The 22,278-nt window shown below is 40.6% G+C and overlaps 1 protein-coding gene across 1 annotated transcript; it reads left to right on the top strand.

Annotated features, from left to right (window-relative positions):
* Window positions 1-8,745: 8,745 nt before the first annotated feature.
* On the top strand, window positions 8,746-10,394 carry Pate14 (prostate and testis expressed 14). The gene is made up of 3 exons (NM_001257094.2): window positions 8,746-8,843; window positions 9,684-9,797; window positions 10,264-10,394. The coding sequence occupies exons 1-3, from the start codon at window positions 8,783-8,785 to the stop codon at window positions 10,392-10,394; spliced, it is 306 nt and encodes a 101-aa protein (NP_001244023.1). The 5' UTR covers window positions 8,746-8,782.
* The last annotated feature ends 11,884 nt before the right edge of the window (window positions 10,395-22,278 follow it).

Below are 22,278 nucleotides of genomic sequence, written 5' to 3'. Positions count from 1 at the left end.
AAGAAGCAAATACACCCAGGAGGAGTAGAAGGCAGGAAATAATCAAACTCAGAGCTGAAATCAACCAAGTAGAAACAAAAAGGACCATAGAAAGAATCAACAGAACCAAAAGTTGGTTCTTTGAGAAAATCAACACGATAGATAAACCCTTAGCCAGACCAACAAGAGGACACAGAGAGTGTATCCAAATTAACAAAATTAGAAATGAAAAGGGAGACATAACTACAGATTTAGAGGAAATTCAAAAAATCATCAGATCTTACTATAAAAGCCTATACTCAACAAAACTTGAAAATCTGCAGGAAATGGACAATTTCCTAGACAAATACCAGGTACCGAAGTTAAATCAGAAACAGATGAACCAGTTAATGAACCCCATAACTCCCAAGGAAATAGAAGCAGTCATTAAAGGTCTCCCAACCAAAAAGAGCCCAGGTCCAGACAGGTTTAGTGCAGAATTCTATCAAACCTTCATAGAAGACCTCGTACCAATATTACCCAAACTATTCCACAAAATTGAAACAGATGGAGCTCTACCGAATTCCTTCTATGCAGCCACAATTACTCTTATACCTAAACCACACAAAGACACAACAAAGAAAGAGAACTTCAGACCAATTTCCCTTATGAATATCGACGCAAAAATACTCAATAAAATTCTGGCAAACCGAATGCAAGAGCACATCAAAAGAATCATCCACCATGATCAGGTAGGCTTCATCCCAGGCATGCAGGGATGGTTTAATATACGGAAAACCATCAACGTGATCCATTATATAAACAAACTGAAAGAACAAAACCACATGATCATTTCATTAGATGCTGAGAAAGCATTTGACAAAATTCAACACCCCTTCATGACAAAAGTCCTGGAAAGAATAGGAATTCAAGGCCCATACCTGAACATAGTAAAAGCCATATACAGCAAACCAGTTGCTAACATTAAACTAAATGGAGAGAAACTTGAAGCAATTCCACTAAAATCAGGGACTAGACAAGGCTGCCCACTCTCTCCCTACTTATTTAATATAGTTCTTGAAGTTCTAGCCAGAGCAATCAGACAACCAAAGGAGGTCAAGGGGATACAGATCAGAAAAGAAGAAGTCAAAATATCACTATTTGCAGATGATATGCTAGTATATTTAAGTGATCCCAAAAGTTCCACCAGATAAGTACTAAAGCTGATAAACAACTACAGCAAAGTGGCTGGGTATAAAATTAACTCAAATAAATCAGTAGCCTTCCTCTACACAAAAGAGAAACAAGCCGAGAAGAAATTAGGGAAACGACACCCTTCATAATAGACCCAAATAATATAAAGTACCTCGGTGTGACTTTAACCAAGAAAGTAAACGATTTGTACAATAAGAACTTCAAGACTCTGAAGAAAGAAATTGAAGAAGACCTCAGAAGATGGAAAGATCTCCCATGCTCATGGATTGGAAGGATTAATATAGTTAAAATGGCCATTTTACCAAAAGCGATCTACAGATTCAATGCAATCCCCATCAAAATACCAATCCAATTCTTCAAAGAGTTAGACAGAACAATTTGCAAATTCATCTGGAATAACAAAAAAACCAGGATAGCTAAAACTATCCTCAACAATAAAAGGACTTCAGGGGAATTCACTATCCCTGAACTCAATCAGTATTACAGAGCAACAGTGATAAAAACTGCATGGTATTGGTACAGAGACAGACAGATAAAACAATGGAACAGAATTGAAGACCCAGAAATGAACCCACACACCTATGGTCACTTGATTTTTGACAAAGGAGCCAAAACCATCCAATGGAAAAAAGATAGCATTTTCAGCAAATGGTGCTGGTTCAACTGGAGGTCAACATGTAGAAGAATGCAGGTCGATCCATGCTTATCACCCTGTACAAAGCTTAAGTGCAAGTGGATCAAGGACCTCCACATCAAACCAGATACACTCCAACTAATAGAAGAAAACTAGGGAAGCATCTGTAACACATGGGCACTGGAAAAAATTTCCTGAACAAAACACCAATGGCTTATGCTCTAAGATCAAGAATCGACAAATGAGATCTCATAAAACTGCAAAGCTTCTGTAAGGCAAAGGACACTGTGGTTAGGACAAAACGGCAACCAACAGATTGGGAAAAGATCTTTACCAATCCTACAACAGATAGAGTCCTTATATCCAAAATATACAAAGAACTCAAGAAGTTAGATGGCAGGGAGACAAATAACCCTATTAAAAAATGGGGTCAGAGCTAAACAAAGAATTCACAGCTGAGGAATGCCGAATGGCTGAGAAACACCTAAAGAAATGTTCAACATCTTTAGTCATAAGGGAAATGCAAATCAAAACAACCCTGAGATTTCACCTCACACCAGTAAGAATGGCTAAGATCAAAAACTCAGGTGACAGTAGATGCTGTCGAAGATGCGGAGAAAGAGGAACACTCGTCCATTGTTGGTGGGATTGCAGCCTGGTACAACCATTCTGGAAATAATTCTGGAGGTTCGTCAGAAAATTGGACATTGAACTGCCTGAGGACCCAGCTATACCTCTCTTGGGCATATACCCACAAGATGCCCCAACATATAAAAAAGACATGTGCTCCACTATGTTCATCGCAGCCTTATTTATAATAGCCAGAAGCTGGAAAGAACCCAGATGCCCTTCAACAGAGGAATGGATACAGAAAATGTGGTACATCTACACAGTGGAATATTAATCAGCTATCAAAAACAATGACTTTATGAAATTCGTAGGCAAATGGTCGGAACTGGAAAATATCATCCTGAGTGAGGTAACCCAATCACAGAAAAACATACATGGTATGCACTCACTGATAAGTGGCTATTAGCCCAAATGCTCGAATTACCCTAGATGCCTAGAACAAATCAAACTCAAGACGGATGATCAAAGTGTGAATGGTTCACTCCTTCTTTAAAAGGGGAACAAGAATACCCTTGGCAGGGAATAGAGAGGCAATGATTAAAACAGAGCCAGAAGGAACACCCATTCAGAGCCTGCCCCACATGTGGTCCATGCATATACAGTCATCCAATTAGACAAGATGGATGAAGCAAAGAAGTGCAGGCAGACAGGAGCCGGATGTAGATCGCTCCCGAGAGACACAGCCAGAATACAGCAAACACAGAGGCGTATGCCAGCAGCAAACCACTGAATTGAGAATAGGACCCCTGTTGAAGTAATCAGAGAAAGAACTGGAAGAGCTTGAAGGGTCTCGAGACCCCATATGTACAACAATGCCAAGCAACCAGAGCTTCCAGGGACTAAGCCACTACCTAAAGACTATACATGGACTGATCCTGGACTCTGACCTCATAGGTAGCATTGAATATCCTAGTAAGAGCACCAGTGGAAGGGGAAGCCCTGGGTCCTGCTAAGACTGAACCCCCAGTGAATGAGATTGTTGGGGGGAGGGCGGCAATGGGGGGAGGTTGGGGAGTGGAACACCCATAAAGAAGGGGAGGTGGGAGGGGGATGTTTCCCCAGAAACTGGGAAAGGGAATAACACTCGAAATGTATACAAGAAATACTCAAGTTAATAAAAAAAAAAGAAAAAGAAAAAAAGAAATACTCAAGTTAATAAAGATGGAAAAAAATTTTAAAAAAGAAAGGAAGGAAGGAAGTAAGGAAAGAAGGGAAAGAGGAAAGGAGGAAAGGAGAAAGAGATGGAGAAAGGGAGAGAAAGAAAAGGGAAAGTGATGGGAAAAATAAAAGGTCTTTTGTTTTATTTAAAAAAAACAATGACTTCATAAATTTCACAGGCAAATGGGTGGAACTAGTAAATATCATTCTGAGTGATATAACCCAATCACAGAAAAAACACACATATTATGCATTCACTGATAAGTGGATGTTAGCCCAAAAATTCAAATTACCTAAGATACAGTCCACAAAGCACATGAAGCTCAAGAAGGATGAACAAAGTTCAGATGCTTCACTCCTTCTTAAAAGGTGGAACAGCAGTATTCAAAGGAGGGTGTATGGAGGAATAGTTTGGAGTAGAGACTCAAGGACTGGCCATTCAGAGCCTACCAGGTATATATACATACATATGTATATATATATATATATATATATATATATATGTGTGTGTGTGTGTGTGTGTGTGTGTGTGTGTGTGTGTGTGTGTATCCACCAAAACTAGATAAGATTGATGAAACTAAAAGGTGCATGCTGATAGGAACTGAATATAGATGTCTCCTGAGAGACACAGCCAGAGCATATCAAATACACAGGCAAATGCTAGCAGCAAACCATTGAACTGAGAACGGGACCCCCAATGGAAGAAGTAGAGAAAGGATTGAAAGAGCTGAAGGGACTTGTAACCCCATATGAACAACAATGTCAACCAACCAGAGCTCCAAGGGTCTAAGCCACTAACCATACATGGACTGACCCATGGCTCCAGCTGCATATGTTGAAGAGGATGGCATTTTGGGGCACTAAAGGAAGGGGAAGCCCGTTGGTCCTGCCAAGGGTGGATCCCCAGTGTAGGGGAATGTTGGGGGAGTGGTAAGGGGTGATGGATGGGGAGGGGAACACCCTTATAGAAGAAGAGAAAGGAGGGTAGATGGGGCTTATGGACAGGAAACTGCAAAAGAGACTAACATTTGAAATATAAATAAAAAATATTTCCAATAAAATTTAAAAAAAATCAGATGTGGTAAAGGGAGACACTTTGACTATCTGGGCTATGGGCAAGAAGAAAGAGATTGACCAGATCAAAAAAAAAAATAGGTAATGTGTATGCAGATCTCTCTACACAGAGACAGCTCTGGGGCTGGCTGAGGCTTAAATGTTTAAAAATAGCCAATAAGTCTTGTTGGGTACAAAAATTCTCATAACATAACACACCACCATTTAAGATGGCATGAATGAACATTTATGTTGTAGTTTGATTATATGATCAACCTTAACTCTAAAGAAATGGGACCTCATAAAATTGCAAAGATTCTGTAAAAGGACACTGTCAGTAGGAGAAAACAACAACCAAACGATTGGGAAAAGATCTTTAACAATCCTACATCTAATGGAGTGCTAATATCCAATATATACAATGATCTCAAGAAATTAGACTCCAAAAAGCCCAAAAACAGTATTATAAAATGGGGTACAGAGCTAAACAAAGAATTCTCAGCTGAGAATGGCTGAGATGTACCTAATGAAATGCTCAACATCCTTAGTCATCAGGAAAATGCAAATCAAAACCCTGAGATTCCACCTCACATCAGTCAGAATCACTAAAATCTAAAACTCAGAAGAAAACAGATGTCAGTGAGGATATAAGGAAAGAGGAACATTTCCCTATTTTTTGGAGGGATTGCAAGCTGGTACAACCACTCTGGAAATCATTCCGGTTGTTCCTCAGAATATTGGATATAGTACAACCTCAGGGATCAGCTCAACTTCTCCTGGGCATATACCCAAATGATGTTCCAATATATAACAAGAACACATGACACACTATGCTCAGAGAAGTCATATTTATAATAACCAGAAGCTGGAAAGAACCCAAATGCACTTCCACTGAGGAGTGGATATAGAAAATGTGGTACATCTAAATAAGGGAAATCTACTCACCTATTACAAAAGCAATGACTTCATGAAATTCATAGGCAAATGGATAGAACTAGAAAATATCATGCTGTGTGAGTAACCCAATAACAAAAATCACACATCATATGCACTCACTGATAAGTGGATATTAGCCAAACAGTTCAAATAACCCAAGATACAATCTACAGACCATATGAAGCTGAAGAAGAAGGACAAAGTGTGGATGCTTCTGTTTTTCTTAAAAAGGGGAACAAAAATTTTCATAGGAGATATGGAGACAAAGGTTGGAGCAGAGATTGAAGAAATAGTCAGACCCTACCCTACCTGGGGATCCAGTGCTTATATATACAACAATATTGTTGAAACCCAGACAATATTGCTGGTGTCAAGAAGTGCATGCTGACAGGAGTCTGATATAGCTGTGTCCTGAGAGGCTCAGCCACTGTGTGACAAGTACAGAGGTGAATGTTATCATGAAACCATTTAACTGAGAATGGGGTCCCCATTGGAGGAGTTAGAGAAATGTTTGAAGGAGCTTGCAGCCCCATGAGAAGAACAATATCATACAACCAGAGCTGCCAGGGGCATGACCACTACCCAAAGCGTACAAATGGACAGACTCATGAATCCACCTGCATATGTAACAAAGGGTGGCCTTGTTGGATACCAATGGGAGTGGAAGCCTTAGTTCTGCCAAGGCTGGATTCCCCCAGTGTTTTTGAATATCAGAGAGGGGAGGCAGGAAGCAGGGGAGGTTGGGGAGAGGGAACCCCCTTAAAAAATAAGGGGAGGGGGATGGGATAAGGGGCTTATGAACAGGAAACCAGGTAAGGGAATAATATTTAAAATGTAAATAAAAATATCCAATAAAAAATATAACACTGACTCTAAATTAGGTTTTTCACAAAAGGATTCTCTCAGGAAAGACTGGGTCAAAGTTCCACTTAGTCCCTTAATCTAAAGACTTTTTGGTCTTCATCCAATATCTCCTTTAGACACAATCTGTCTCTGTCTCTGTCTCTGTCTCTGTTTCTGTCTCTGTCTCTGATTCTGTCTCTGTGCCTGTCTACCCCTCTCTCTTCTCTCTCTCTCTCTCTCTCTCTCTCTCTCTCTCTCTCTCTCTCTCTCTCTCTCTCTCTCTCACCCCTTTCATTTGCCAAATTGTAGAATTTTTAGTGTGTGTGTGTTTGTGTGTGTTTGTATGTGTGTTTGTGTGTGTTTGTGTGTCTGTGTGTGTCTGTGTATGTGGGGGGAGTTGCACATGCATGCTTGTGTTTATGTGTGCTTAATTCATATAGACAGACTAACAATTAGAAATTGTACTTGCATAATGTTTTCCAGAGGGCAGGAAGCTGAGCCAGAGCTAAAATCTATTTTCGAGGAAAACATCCAAACTGTTTTCTCCTCCCATTCAAGAGGAATAGAGATAAGCAATCACATAGTTTTGATATTCCTGTTACAGTCTTAGTTTATAGAGAAGCATGTGAAGGGTAGCATGAATCATAACCTGACATTTCCTTTTTGCACATTTCAAAATAGAAGGCTAGTATTCTCACAATACAAGTCAGCTCCTTAAGGGAGTGTGTGGATAAACTGTATTTAAAGTGAAATAGTTGAGAGTATTGTTTCCTAAAAGAGGGTAGAAAGTATATACCTTTAAGATTGTTCAGATTATAGTTTATTACAATATTAAGTGTTTAGAAAATTTTCATATAAAAGAAAGATTTCAGGTGGATTTACAAATGTAAAAATGAGAGAAAAATGTGAGAAACTCAACATTATATATCATTTGGATGGTAAAAATGAAGTTAATTTATCATCTTTCATATCTTTTCAACTTTTTTCAGTTGCTGTGACAAACACCATCACCAAATACAACTTGAAAGAGATTAAGGCTTATTTTCACTTACATTCCCAGGCCATGGTCATCCTTGAAGTAATTAAGACCAAGGGCTCAAGATCTGAAACAGACATCATGGAGGAACACGTCTTCCTGTTTGACTCACTCATTTCTCTCAGAGAGATTTTTCCTGCCTAAAGTTGATACTGTACATGTTAGACTGTGTCCTCCTACATCAACTGGCCAAAAAAAGTCACAGTCACAACCTTGGACCAATATGATTCAGGCAATTTTCAATTGAGATTCCCTTTTCTAGGGTGTGTCAAGTTGGCAATAAAATCTAACTAGGGCATCTGATATGTGCTAAGGAAATCTATTCTCTCTTAAGAGCTTATCCAAACTGCCTGAATCTGATTGACTCATTGACAGAACAGGAAAACTAGACCCTCAATGGAGGGCTATTTTTTTTCTCACACTTTCCCCAAATATCTAATTTTCCTTTCCTTGTGTCTTCTATTAGGAGAATAACTCTGGAAGGCAAACATAAATTTGTTATTTGTTTTACAACTGTTTTATTTAACTATGATAATTATATGTAGGCATATATCCCATTTCCATGAACACAGAATTTTAACAGTTTGATGTATCAGGTTGAAACAAATAGTTTCCTTCTGCATAGGAATTCAGAGTAGAGTGCACAGCACTCTTCCAATGTATTGGCCATCAAATCATTAAGATTGAATTTCACAGCCATGAGTACCTATTTGAAAGTTGTTGTGGCAAGTGCAGCAAAAGCTAAAAAAATGAGTACCTGGATGCAGTGATCAAACCCAGAGAGATATACTGATTATCAGTTGTTTGGTTTTGGGGTGTTGTTGTGGTTTTTGTTGTTATTAAAAGGAGAACAACATATTTTAGTTTGGTATTCTAAAAGGGGAGAGCAGAGTTGCTTTTATACTAGGAGTACCAGACCTTATCTAGAGTTTCAAAAGTCACCAGTATTCAAGATATACCTTAACATACTTCCCCATCACCAAAAAAAGTATCTGAAAGCAATTTTCCTTCTGGCCAGTAGGTTGCATTGCAGGATCCTGAAAAGACCTGGAAGCACCAAGGAGAAGATTAACTCTGACTCAGTATTCCTTGAATTTAAGTTTTCCCTAATGGGAAGCTTTACAGATGATCATTTTTAGCATGATTAAGTTAGTGAAAATCTGTGCTCCCCTCTGGCTACTTGCTCAGTCCATTTCCTGGTATCCCACATGCTGTTCATGCTATCCTAGGCTACAATATAAACCTACCTTCCTGAATGGGTCCTGAGCATGCTGTCCTCTCCCCTGCTGATTTCTCTTCTGAAGATCAATCTCACTGCAATGGAAAAGCACATCTTGCTGCTCCTGCTGGGCCTGTCATTGCTAGTGAGCTCCCTACAAGGTAAGATCCTAGCAGATGGTAGTGCTTCACACAGGTGGGCAGACACACTGATACTGCAGATTAGGGGACATTGGGGATGTGAGGAGTAGGAAATAGGATAACATTAGAACTGACCCTGTTTCATTCTGATATCCATATCCACTTCTTCCCATTACTCCTGATGTGCATACTCAAAGATACTTTCCTGTCCTTCTCTTTGTACTTTCTCCTGCTCCATGTTACCCTCATTCTCTTCTCCTCCTCTTCACCTCCCTTCATGTCTGATCTCTGGAATGCTTAAGAATCTTCAGCTCCTCAAATTCACATGCAAATTGGCTTAAATTTGGATTGGAAATGGGGAAGGAAAGTCATTACTGGGGGTGAAAACAATGAAAAAAAATTGATTTGTACAATCAATGTGATAGAATACTCCCTTTAGAAATGGATTCCCATGAGGATTTCCTGTAGTACAGATGCTTCCTTCTGCTGCTTGTGCCAATGAATACAATCCTGTCTGGTAATGTCAGATTCTTGTCCCTTTCTGCTATCTCTCTCTTTTAATTATGCCTCAGAATCATAATGATGTATAATACATTAGGTATACACATCAGAACTTTTATTTACATTCTAATAATTTGGTGTATTCTCATTGTATGAAGTTGCGGGACCTTCCATCTCTTTTCCAACGTTTTCTTTTTAAAGTCCTGTAGTCATGAACCTTCATGAATGTGTTAACTCAGCATACAGCCAGCTCTTTTACTGGCTATTGTTTATTTATTTACCAGAGCCACAAGCTCAGCACCCATTGGTGCTTGAGTTTGGATCCTGAATAAGACCCTTACACTGGATTTGTCTTTTCAGCTTTGACATGTATCACGTGTGAAAGGTTCAATTCTCGGGGGATTTGTGAGAGAGGAGAAGGTTGCTGTCAGGCTCAACCTGGTGAGAAGTGTGCCTCATTTATAACCTATAAAGGTATGTAAGGTCTGGAAGCTCTGAAAGTAATCTTGCTTTCCCTACAGTGATGAACCCATCTCCAGGATGCTGATGGCAAATGCAGAAATTGAAGGAAGATGTCTATGCCTGTAAGAGTAGGAGAGAAAGGCCCTTGTGCTTCTGGTAATGGCTACCACTGACTGGTAGTCTGAACAACAAAAAAATTATGAAAAAAACTGTTTTGAAAGATGTCTGAGTGATCCTCAGGGAAATTCAGGGTGAATATAGTCTAGTATCATAGGAATGGGATTCTAAAATTCCATTCAGCACTTTTGGAAATGAAGTCCTACCTGTGGGTTAGGTTAACAGTTGAAGGATAGTGTCCCAGTGAGCCCACTTCAGTTATGATTATATTTCTGGTTTACTTTCCATCTGACTCTTTACTAACTCACCAACTCTTTTCACAGACATTTACATTTTGCCTCTTGACTTTCTTCTTCTACAGATGGAAAAGTTCAGTATGGAAGCCAGAAATGTGCTGATGTTTGCTTCAGTGGGACTGTTGAGAATGGAGGCCTGACAGTAAGAATGAACTGTTGCTCACACAGGTCTTTCTGCAATAAAGCACATACCTGATACTTAATTGTACTGTTGGATTTTTAGGTGAGTACCTACTCCTTCCCTGTGTTCTTGTAATCTCATAACCCTGGACAGTCAGTTGCCAGCACGTGTATCCACTTAGCATGAGCTGCTGATGTTTTAACAGTTCAACAGGCTAGAGAGATGTTCCCTGCTTCCCACTAGCCCTGGCACTCCCTCATTGTTACATCATGGTTTCCTTCATTTTTCCCCTATGTCCCTCCAACACAATAGCTATATGGCACAAGTTGCTTCTTCTACTCTTTCTACACTGATTCAACAAACACATTCTGTCTGTTGAACACAGAACTGGGCACTGAGCACTGATTTTTGAAAAGTATTGAATATGACAGTCCAGTCCTGACACCTGCCCTCTATGAAGATTTTGTTTCTGTCAGGGAGGCCAGATAACTATAACTTCCCTGTCTTCAATCTAATCCATACACATAGGAGTATATATTAGGATGTGTTTCACTTCTGTGACCTTAACAAAATGATGTTTGGGAGAAAGGATTTATTAAGATCATGATTTGAGATAGTTTCTACCTTATAATGTTAGGCTGTATTGGAACAGAGATATTCAACTGTTGGCCTTCAGGAAGCAGGGTACAATAGGTAGGAACTAGGAGAAGATTTAACCACTATGGGTTTACCATGTATCTTATTTCTACCAAGCAAGATATAGATCTATTAATAATCTATTCAAATTTCAAACGCATTATTATATTACATTAACAGGTTAGGTCAGAGATATCTACTGCATCTCTGGAAATAGTCTCATAGGCACAGACAGATTTGAATGTGATGGGTCAGACATTCTCAGTTCCGTGTAGTGACTAGAATCAGATATCACAGGCTGAGAGTACTCCAATTACAGTGTTCATTTCCACAGTGTGGTCACATGCACATGTGCTTCTTGATCCTTTAGGAAATTTCTACTTTTTAACTTTATTCCTAGTAATTGCATAGATTTTGAAGTTGGTTCTACTTCAAATTTTTTACTTTTATATTTGTGCCAGTATGTTTAAATTTTTGCACAACCTAAAAGTGCAGAAAATACTGTAGACAAATGAAATTCCCATGCCACTCTGCAATGACATAGCTTTGTAGGATGTCATACAGGTGAAGGCAGGTACAAGATATAATGAGGCCTGTCATTGGACTGAAAGGAAAGATGGATGGGAGAAAAGTTTTAGAGAATGGAGAGACTGGAGGAGAAGAAGCATCAGAGAGAACATGGAGGCTGATGTTAAGATTCCTCTCTGCACATTTACAGGGTGTTATAAATATTCTTCAGGGATAGATTTGTACAGGACTTTGTATGTCTAGGTGGGCAATTATATCTTATCAATTTCATCAGGGGTTATGTGTTGTATGTTCTTTCATATGGCGATTTAAGTTCAAGAGAGTCTGTGGTGACTGGTGACACTAGGCCGCCATGGAATTGGGATGAGTATTTTGGACATGATGGCAACCTGCCTTGGGAACTAGATGGGTAGAGACATTGTTGCCAGGCTCAGAGAGAAGCCATCAGCAGTGTGATAGGAGATAGAGCAAAGCAGGGGAGAGGCTTTGCTGACTGAGATGAAGATTCTCCCAGATATTTTAGGGCACTGGGGTTCAGGACCTAGTGAGGGGTAAAAGTCAGCATCATCTTTTATAATCTTACAGTAACATAGCTTGCTTATACTATGTATATATTGTATATATTTGCAAACTTCTAAATTTTTGAATAGACCATAATACATGTTTTTATATATTGAAATTTTAAAGTTATATATTTACAAATATCAACATAATTATAACTTCTTTCTTTCAGTGTTCATTATTGAGTCTTGACCTGGGAGCATGCCAGAAAGAACTGTCTACTGACCATGTTTGGAGTCATCACCATGCATTCTACATTATGTTTTCTGACTAAATGTATATCATGTTCTGGGGTGCTCTATAATATATTGTAGGCCTTATAAATTTTAATTTGATCTATACACTGTTTAAATTATGTTTGTTAAACTTAATTTATTTATTTACATTCAAACTGCTAACATTACTTCTTGCCCCCCCCCCAGGATTCTTTACCCTATCTACCTTCATGTACTTCAAAGAAGGTGTTCCCCAATCCCTGGCATCCCTTTCTCTGGGACATCAAGTCTCTACATTATTAGGTGAATCCTCTTCCACTGAGGCCAGGCAAGGCAGTAGGTCCTCTGCTACATATGTTCCAGGGGCCTCAGAGTAGCCCATGTATGGTCTTTGGTTGGTGGTATAGACTCTAGGATTATCCTGGAGTCCAGGTTAGTTGACATTGTTGGTCTTCCTATTGGAGGTGCCACCCCTATAGCCCCTACAATCCTTCCCCTAATTCTTCCATGGAGGTTCCTGACCTCAGATCATTGGTTGGCTGTAAGTTTCTGCATCTGTCTTAGTCAGGTCAATGTACAACCTATCAGAGGCTCCCAAATTACATGTTAGACCAGGCACTGACTGGCCATTCCTTCACTCTTGGCTCCATTTCTGTCCCTGCATTTCTTGTTGATAGGAACAATTCTAGGTCAAATATTTTGAAGGTGGGTGGGTGCCCCAACTTGGGTTGGCCTCTCTACTGGGGGCCCCATCTAACTACTGAAGGTGGAGTCTTCAGGTTCCATCTCCCAAATGTTGGACATTTCACCTAAGGTAACCCACATTGAGTCCTGGGTGGTTTTCAAATCCCAGGTCTCTGGGACATTGTACAGTTTCTTCCCACTCCCCATCCCTACCCATGCTAGCTACGTATTTCTGTTCATTCTCCTGACTCTTTGGTCTTCTCTTCTTTCTCCCTGATACATGATCCTGTGCATTTTCCCCTCCCCCCTTTCACTTAGGTAGTTACATTTGTATGCTCCCATGAGTATTTTGTTCCCCTTTCCAAGTGAGATTGTAACATCCTCACTTGTATCTTCCTTCCTTGTTAAACTTCTTTCAATCTCTGAGTTGTATAATGAGTATTCTTCCATTTTTGTCTAATATCCACTTGTCAGGGTGTACATACTATGCATATCCTTTTGGACTGGGATCGCTCATTCAGGATGATATTTTCTAGATTCATCTCTTTGCCTGAAAAATTAATGATGTCCTCATTTTTAATAGCTGAATAGTATTCCATAGTGTAAATGAACCACATTTTCTGTATCCAATCTTTGGTTGGGATTCAACCGGGTTGATTCCAGTTTTTGGCTATTATGAATAAGGCTGTAATGAACATAGTAGAATGTCCCGCGCGCGACTTTTCGCCAGCAAGAAGCACGTGGACATTTAGAAATCCTTACTGTGACCACTTTATTAATCTTAGAAGAGGAAAAAGCCACGCCGCGCCAACATGGCGCGCTTATAAAACCCTAGTGCGGCGCACCCACACCTGATTGGTTGTTACCCATGATCTCATAGGGCACGCCCTGGAGTGAGCAAAGACCTGGCACGAAGGCACTCTTGCACATGCGCACAGTTAACTTCCTGAAAGGGGGGCCGGCTGGCGCGGCGAAGGCTGGCGCCATCTTGTAATGGTGGAGGCTATCCTAGCCTACCAGGTGGGGTGCAGTGGAAGCCAGCGGCATCTAGTGGTGGCGAATGTTATTGCGGCCCTCTACATCTCACCCTTATAATTTATATAATTTATAGCAGTCATGATCACCCTATCGCGTGCAATGAGGAAACCTCAGCGATGTGCAAGGGCTGATCAAAGGATCACTGAGTCTCTCTCAATCCCAGTGCAATGGATCCATAGATCCATGAGGTGCAGGAGCAGAGAACTCAGATACAGAGAGAGTCCCTCTCCTCCCAGTGCAATGGATCCACAGATCCATGTGGTGCAGGAGCAGGGAACTCAGATACAGAGAGAGTCCTGAGCAAGATAACCAAATTCCAGGGGGGGCCACAATGGCCACAAGTGCTTGAGTGATAACGGCCTTGACACGTTACTGTTGAGATCTGAGTTTGTAAACCAACCATGGTATGAATACTGATCCACAGCATAGGGCTGTATCAAACAGAGCCACTCCTGATAAGTAGCGGGCACCTCATTTGGTCCTCCTCAACTGTTACCACCAAGGGCCGTGGTCAAACCGCTCCTATAATAAAATTTAGAATTCCCAATTGTTAGTAACCGTTCCAGAAAGTTCACCCACTGTACTTGTCTAACAATAGATTGGGGGAGGATAACTCCAGACACTGCAGACACAATGTCTGCAGCAGTAATGGCTGCTACAATAGCAGCGAAAGTGTCAAGGTCTTTTCCAGGACAATTCAGGATCAGTCATTCTACTCTGGAACAACCAGCAGGCAATGGAACCATTTCTGAGATCTGTATAACCAGGACAGAGTTCTCCAGTCACTGTAGCTTTACACAGGTGGCTTTCTGTGAAGCTACAGTCTGTAAAATGACAACACCAGTTACCAGTTAAGGCAGCAAGAGTCACCAGGGAAATGAAGGGACAGCAACGGCTGGAGTCCAGTCTTCCCCAGCAAGCAGCAGTGTGCAGAGTCTGAGAGTAGGCCACAGTGGACGGGAACACACAGCGGTAACTCTGACTGTAGCAACGGCAAAATCTCTGTGATGACAAAAGGTGAAGGGGGATCTTCTATCTTCTTTTCAGGGCAGAGGAATGACTCTAGGGACCCGAACCAGGAGAGCTCAATAACCAGGATCAGCAAGTCTCAGCAACCACTCAGGCAGCTGGCACTCTCTTGTAGCATCCTGTAGAAAAAACACAAACATTCCCTCTTCCCCATATAAAATATCTGGACAGGAACATGTCAATAAGTGGATCTCTCTATTTCACCTACGCAGAAGTATGCCTAGTTGTAGGGTGCCATAAACTTTGGCATCCAAATTTTTAAAATTGAAATAAAAGGAGCATTATTTAGAATACAGGGATAACTCCCCCTTTTTATTTATTAAGATATAGTAAAGATATTATTTATTAAGGTAAGTCCTTGAGGATTAAGTTGAGGACACAGAGCACTTGTATTTATAAATTGACTTGTATACCAAATTATTGTCTCCAGCATTATTGTATTGGATATATAAAGAATGAGATTTTTTACTAATTGTTCTTATGTAAGGCCTATAATCTGTCTGGAATCTTGTCCTCCCTTGTTAAAGAGCCCAGACAATCCAGTTTGAGTTCTTAAATGTCCTATAAAGGAACAGTATTTAGTGCTCTTAACCACTAAGCCATTTTTCTAGCACCTCACAAACTTTATTTACCTAAACATAAGCATTAATTAGAAATGTCAAATCCTGTAAATATTGTCTAATTTCAGTCTTACTAGAAATCCCTGAGCTGGCAGGGTGAAGCTGGTAGTTGAAAACAAGCAAATGAAGACTTCCTCTTTTCGTGAGGGTGTGTTATCAACTCCATTACCATTTTTAAAGAGCTGGGTCTATGGTTTTGTTTAGTTGTCTGAGCCAGAGCACTCAAAGGACAGTGAGTTGTCAGACAAATTTATACTGAAATCACTCACTGATTTCAAGTAGAAAACTTGCCTCTAATAAAGCATTAAGTAATTGAAATCAATTGTAAGAGGAAAAAGCCAAAGACCATCTGGAACCCTGGTGCACTGAAGCTCCCGGAAGGGGCGGCACAGGTCTTCCTGGTTGCTGCCGCTGCAGAGAGCCCCTGGGCAGCACCCCACGAGCGAACCTGAGCCTCGGGACCACAGGTAAGACCAAATTTTCTGCTGCAAGAAAGCTGCCTGGTGAGCTTGGGACACACGGAAGCAGAATTTCTCTAGGACCGGGCACGTTCTGTGTTTACCGGAAGTCCCACACCCGCGGATCCCGGCCCGCAGCAGCTCTCTGCTCCCAGACTCTGTGAGAGAGAGACCCAACCGCCTGGTCAGGTGGGCACTCCTGAGGCTGCAGAGCAGAAGAGACCACCAACACTGCTCACCCCTGCCCACATCCCTGGCCCAAGAGGAAACTGTATAAAGCCTCTGGACTCCCGTGGGGGAGGGCCCAGGAGTGGCAGGACCCCTGCCTGAGACACCGCTGGAACCTGAAAAAAACAGACCGGATAAACAGTTCTCTGCACCCAAATCCCGTGGGAGGGAGAGCTAAACCTTCAGAAAGGCAGACAAGCCTGGGAAACCAGAAGAGACTGCTCCCTGAACACACATCTCAGACGCCAGAGGAAAAGGCCAAAGACCATCTGGAACCCTGGTGCACTGAAGCTCCCGGAAGGGGCAGCACAGGTCTTCCTGGTTGCTGCCGCTGCAGAGAGCCCGTGGGCAGCACCCCACGAGCGAACTTGAGCCTCAGGACCGCAGGTAAGACCAAATTTTCTGCTGCAAGAAAACTCAAGACACAGGCCCACAGGAACAGCTGAAGACCTGTAGAGAGGAAAAACTACACGCCCGAAAGCAGAACACTCTGTCCCCATAACTGGCTGAAAGAAAACAGGAAAACACGTCTACAGCACTCCTGACACACAGGCTTATAGGACAGTCTAGCCACTGTCAGAAATAGCAGAACAAAGTAACACTAGAGATAATCTGATGGCGAGAGGCAAGCGCAGGAACCCAAGCAACAGAAACCAAGACTACATGGCACCATCGCAGCCCAATTCTCCCATCAAAACAACCATGGAATATCCAAACACACCAGAAAAGCAAGATCTAGTTCCAAAATCATTTTTGATCATGATGCTGGAGGACTTCAAGAAAGACATGAAGAACTCCCTTAGAGAACAAGCCTACAGAGAGGAATCGCAAAAATGCCTGAAAGAATCGCAAAAATCCCTGAAAGAATTCCAGGAAAACATAAATAAACAAGTAGAAGCCCATAGAGAGGAGACACAAAAATCCCTGAAAGAATTCCAGGAAAACACAATCAAACAGTTGAAGGAATTAAAAATGGAAATAGAAGCAATCAAGAAAGAACACATGGAAACAACCCTGGATATAGAAAACCAAAAGAAGAGACAAGGAGCTGTAGATACAAGCTTCACCAACAGAATACAAGAGATGGAAGAGAGAATCTCAGGAGCAGAAGATTCCATAGAAATCATTGACTCAACTGTCAAAGATAATGTAAAGCGGAAAAAGCTACTGGTCCAAAACATACATGAAATCCAGGACTCAATAAGAAGATCAAACCTAAGGATAATAGGCATAGAAGAGAGTGAAGACTCCCAGCTCAAAGGACCAGTAAATATCTTCAACAAAATCATAGAAGAAAACTTCCCTAACCTAAAATAAGAGATACCCATAGACATACAAGAAGCCTACAGAACTCCAAATAGATTGGACCAGAAAAGAAACACCTCCCATCACATAATTGTCAAAACACCGAATGCACAAACTAAAGAAAGAATATTAAAAGCAGTAAGGGAAAAAGGTCAAGTAACATATACAGGGAGACCTATCAGAATCACACCAGACTTCTCGCCAGAAACTATGAAGGCCAGAAGATCCTGGACTGATGTCATACAGACCCTAAGAGAACAGAAATGCCAGCCCAGGTTACTGTATCCAGCAAAACTCTCAATTAACATTGATGGAGAAACCAAGATATTCCATGACAAAACCAAATTTACACAATATCTTTCTACAAATCCAGCACTACAAAGGATAATAAATGGTAAAGCCCAACATAAGGAGGCAAGCTATACCCTAGAAGAAGCAAGAAACTAATCGTCTTGGCAACAAAACAAAGAGAATGAAAGCACACAAACATAACCTCACATCCAAATATGAATATAAAGGGAAACAATAACCACTATTCCTTAATATCTCTCAATATCAATGGCCTCAACTCCCCAATAAAAAGACATAGATTAACAAACTGGATACGCAACGAGGACCCTGCAATCTGCTGCCTACAGGAAACACACCTCAGAGACAAAGACAGACACTACCTCAGAGTGAAAGGCTGGAAAACAACTTTCCAAGCAAATGGTCAGAAGAAGCAAGCTGGAGTAGCCATTCTAATATCAAATAAAATCAATTTCCAACTAAAAGTCATCAAAAAAGATAAGGAAGGACACTTCATATTCATCAAAGGAAAAATCCACCAAGATGAACTCTCAATCCTAAATATCTATGCCCCAAATACAAGGGCACCTACATACGTAAAAGAAACTTTACTAAAGCTCAAAACACACATTGCACCTCACACAATAATAGTGGGAGATTTCAACACCCCACTCTCATCAATGGACAGATCATGGAAACAGAAATTAAACAGTGATGTCGACAGACTAAGAGAAGTCATGAGCCAAATGGACTTAACGGATATTTATAGAACATTCTATCCTAAAGCAAAAGGATATACCTTCTTCTCAGCTCCTCATGGTACTTTCTCCAAAATTGACCATATAATTGGTCAAAAAACGGGCCTCAACAGGTACAGAAAGATAGAAATAATCCCATGCGTGCTATCGGACCACCACGGCCTAAAACTGGTCTTCAATAACAGTAAGGGAAGAATGCCCACATATACGTGGAAATTGAACAATGCTCTACTCAATGATAACCTGGTCAAGGAAGAAATAAAGAAAGAAATTAAAAACTTTTTAGAATTTAATGAAAATGAAGATACAACATACCCAAACTTATGGGACACAATGAAAGCTGTGCTAAGAGGAAAACTCATAGTGCTGAGTGCCTGCAGAAAGAAACAGGAAAGAGCATATGTCAGCAGCTTGACAGCACACCTAAAAGATCTAGAACAAAAAGAAGCAAATACACCCAGGAGGAGTAGAAGGCAGGAAATAATCAAACTCAGAGCTGAAATCAACCAAGTAGAAACAAAAAGGACCATAGAAAGAATCAACAGAACCAAAAGTTGGTTCTTTGAGAAACTCAACAAGATAGATAAACCCTTAGCCAGACTAACGAGAGGACACAGAGAGTGCGTCCAAATTAACAAAATCAGAAATGAAAAGGGAGACATAACTACAGATTCAGAGGAAATTCAAAAAATCATCAGATCTTACTATAAAAACCTATATTCAACAAAATTTGAAAATCTTCAGGAAATGGACAATTTCCTAGACAGATACCAGGTATCGAAGTTAAATCAGGAACAGATAAACCAGTTAAACAACCCCATAACTCCTAAGGGAATAGAAGCAGTCATTAAAGGTCTCCCAACCAAAAAGAGCCCAGGTCCAGACGGGTTTAGTGCAGAATTCTATCAAACCTTCATAGAAGACCTCATACCAATATTATCCAAAATATTCCACAAAATTGAAACAGATGGAGCCCTACCGAATTCCTTCTACGAAGCCACAATTACTCTTATACCTAAACCACACAAAGACACAACAAAGAAAGAGAACTTCAGACCAATTTCCCTTATGAATATCGACGCAAAAATACTCAATAAAATTCTGGCAAACCGAATTCAAGAGCACATCAAAACAATCATCCACCATGATCAAGTAGGCTTCATCCCAGGCATGCAGGGATGGTTTAATATACGGAAAACCATCAACGTGATCCATTATATAAACAAACTGAAAGAACAGAACCACATGATCATTTCATTAGATGCTCAGAAAGCATTTGACAAAATTCAACACCCCTTCATGATAAAAGTCCTGGAAAGAATAGGAATTCAAGGCCCATACCTAAACATAGTAAAAGCCATATACAGCAAACCAGTTGCTAACATTAAACTAAATGGAGAGAAACTTGAAGCAATTCCACTAAAATCAGGGACTAGACAAGGCTGCCCACTCTCTCCCTACTTATTCAATATAGTTCTTGAAGTTCTAGCCAGAGCAATCAGACAACAAAAGGAGATCAAGGGGATACAGATCAGAAAAGAAGAGATCAAAATATCACTATTTGCAGATGACATGATAGTATATTTAAGTGATCCCAAAAGTTCCACCAGAGAACTACTAAAGCTGATAAACAACTTCAGCAAAGTGGCTGGGTATAAAATTAACTCAAATAAATCAGTTGCCTTCCTCTATACAAAAGAGAAACAAGCCGAGAAAGAAATTAGGGAAACGACACCCTTCATAATAGACCCAAATAATATAAAGTACCTCGGTGTGACTTTAACCAAGCAAGTAAAAGATCTGTACAATAAGAACTTCAAGACACTGAGGAAAGAAATTGAAGAAGACCTCAGAAGATGGAAATATCTCCCATGCTCATGGATTGGCAGGATTAATATAGTAAAAATGGCCATTTTACCAAAAGCAATCTACAGATTCAATGCAATCCCCATCAAAATACCAATCCAATTCTTCAAAGAGTTAGACAGAACAATTTGCAAATTCATCTGGAATAACAAAAAACCCAGGATAGCTAAAGCTATCCTCAACAATAAAAGGACTCAGGGGGAATCACTATCCCTGAACTCAAGCAGTATTACAGAGCAATAGTGATAAAAACTGCATGGTATTGGTACAGAGACAGACAGATAGACCAATGGAATAGAATTGAAGACCCAGAAATGAACCCACACACATATGGTCACTTGATTTTTGACAAAGGAGCCAAACCCATCCAATGGAAAAAAGATAGCATTTTCAGCAAATGGTGCTGGTTCAACTGGAGGGCAACATGTAGAAGAATGCAGATCGATCCATGATTATCACACTGTACAAAGCTTAAGTCCAAGTGGATCAAGGACCTCCACATCAAACCAGACACACTCAAACTAATAGAAGAAAAACTAGGGAAGCATCTGGAACACATAGGCACTGGAAAAAATTTCCTGAACAAAACACCAATGGCTTATGCTCTAAGATCAAGAATCGACAAATGGGATCTCATAAAACTGCAAAGCTTCTGTAAGGCAAAGGACACTGTGGTTAGGACAAAACGGCAACCAACAGATTGGGAAAAGATCTTTACCAATCCTACAACAGATAGAGGCCTTATATCCAAAATATACAAAGAACTCAAGAAGTTAGACCGCAGGGAAACAAATAACCCTATTAAAAAATGGGGTTCAGAGCTAAACAAAGAATTCACAGCTGAGGAATGCCGAATGGCTGAGAAACACCTAAAGAAATGTTCAACATCTTTAGTCATAAGGGAAATGCAAATCAAAACAACCCTGAGATTTCACCTCACACCAGTGAGAATGGCTAAGATCAAAAACTCAGGTGACAGCAGATGCTGGCGAGGATGTGGAGAAAGAGGAACACTCCTCCATTGTTGGTGGGATTGCAGACTGGTAAAACCATTCTGGAAATCAGTCTGGAGGTTCCTCAGAAAATTGGACATTGAACTGCCTGAGGATCCAGCTATACCTCTCTTGGGCATATACCCAAAAGATGTTTCAACATATAAAAGAGACACGTGTTCCACTATGTTCATCGCAGCCTTATTTATAATAGCCAGAAAATGGAAAGAACCCAGATGCCCTTCAACAGAGGAATGGATACAGACAATGTGGTACATCTACACAATGGAATATTACTCAGCTATCAAAAACAACGAGTTTATGAAATTCGTAGGCAAATGGTTGGAACTGGAAAATATCATCCTGAGTGAGCTAACCCAATCACAGAAAGACATACATGGTATGCACTCATTGATAAGTGGCTATTAGCCCAAATGCTTGAATTACCCTAGATCCCTAGAACAAACGAAACTCAAGACGGATGATCAAAATGTGAATGCTTCACTCCTTCTTTAAATGAGGAAAAAGAATACCCTTGGCAGGGAAGGGAGAGGCAAAGATTAAAACAGAGACTGAAGGAACACCCATTCAGAGCCTGCCCCACATGTGGCCCATACATATACAGCCACCCAATTAGACAAGATGGATGAAGCAAAGAAGTGCAGACTGACAGGAGCCGGATGTAGATCGTTCCTGAGAGACACAGCCAGAATACAGCAAATACAGAGGCGAATGCCAGCAGCAAACCACTGA

Source organism: Rattus norvegicus, chromosome 8 (assembly GCF_021556685.1).
Source record: "Rattus norvegicus strain SHRSP/BbbUtx chromosome 8, alternate assembly SHRSP_T2T, whole genome shotgun sequence".
Lineage (NCBI taxonomy): Eukaryota > Metazoa > Chordata > Mammalia > Rodentia > Muridae > Rattus > Rattus norvegicus.
Note: the sequence above shows the minus strand (reverse complement) of the source record. Positions and strands in the feature narration are given on the sequence as shown.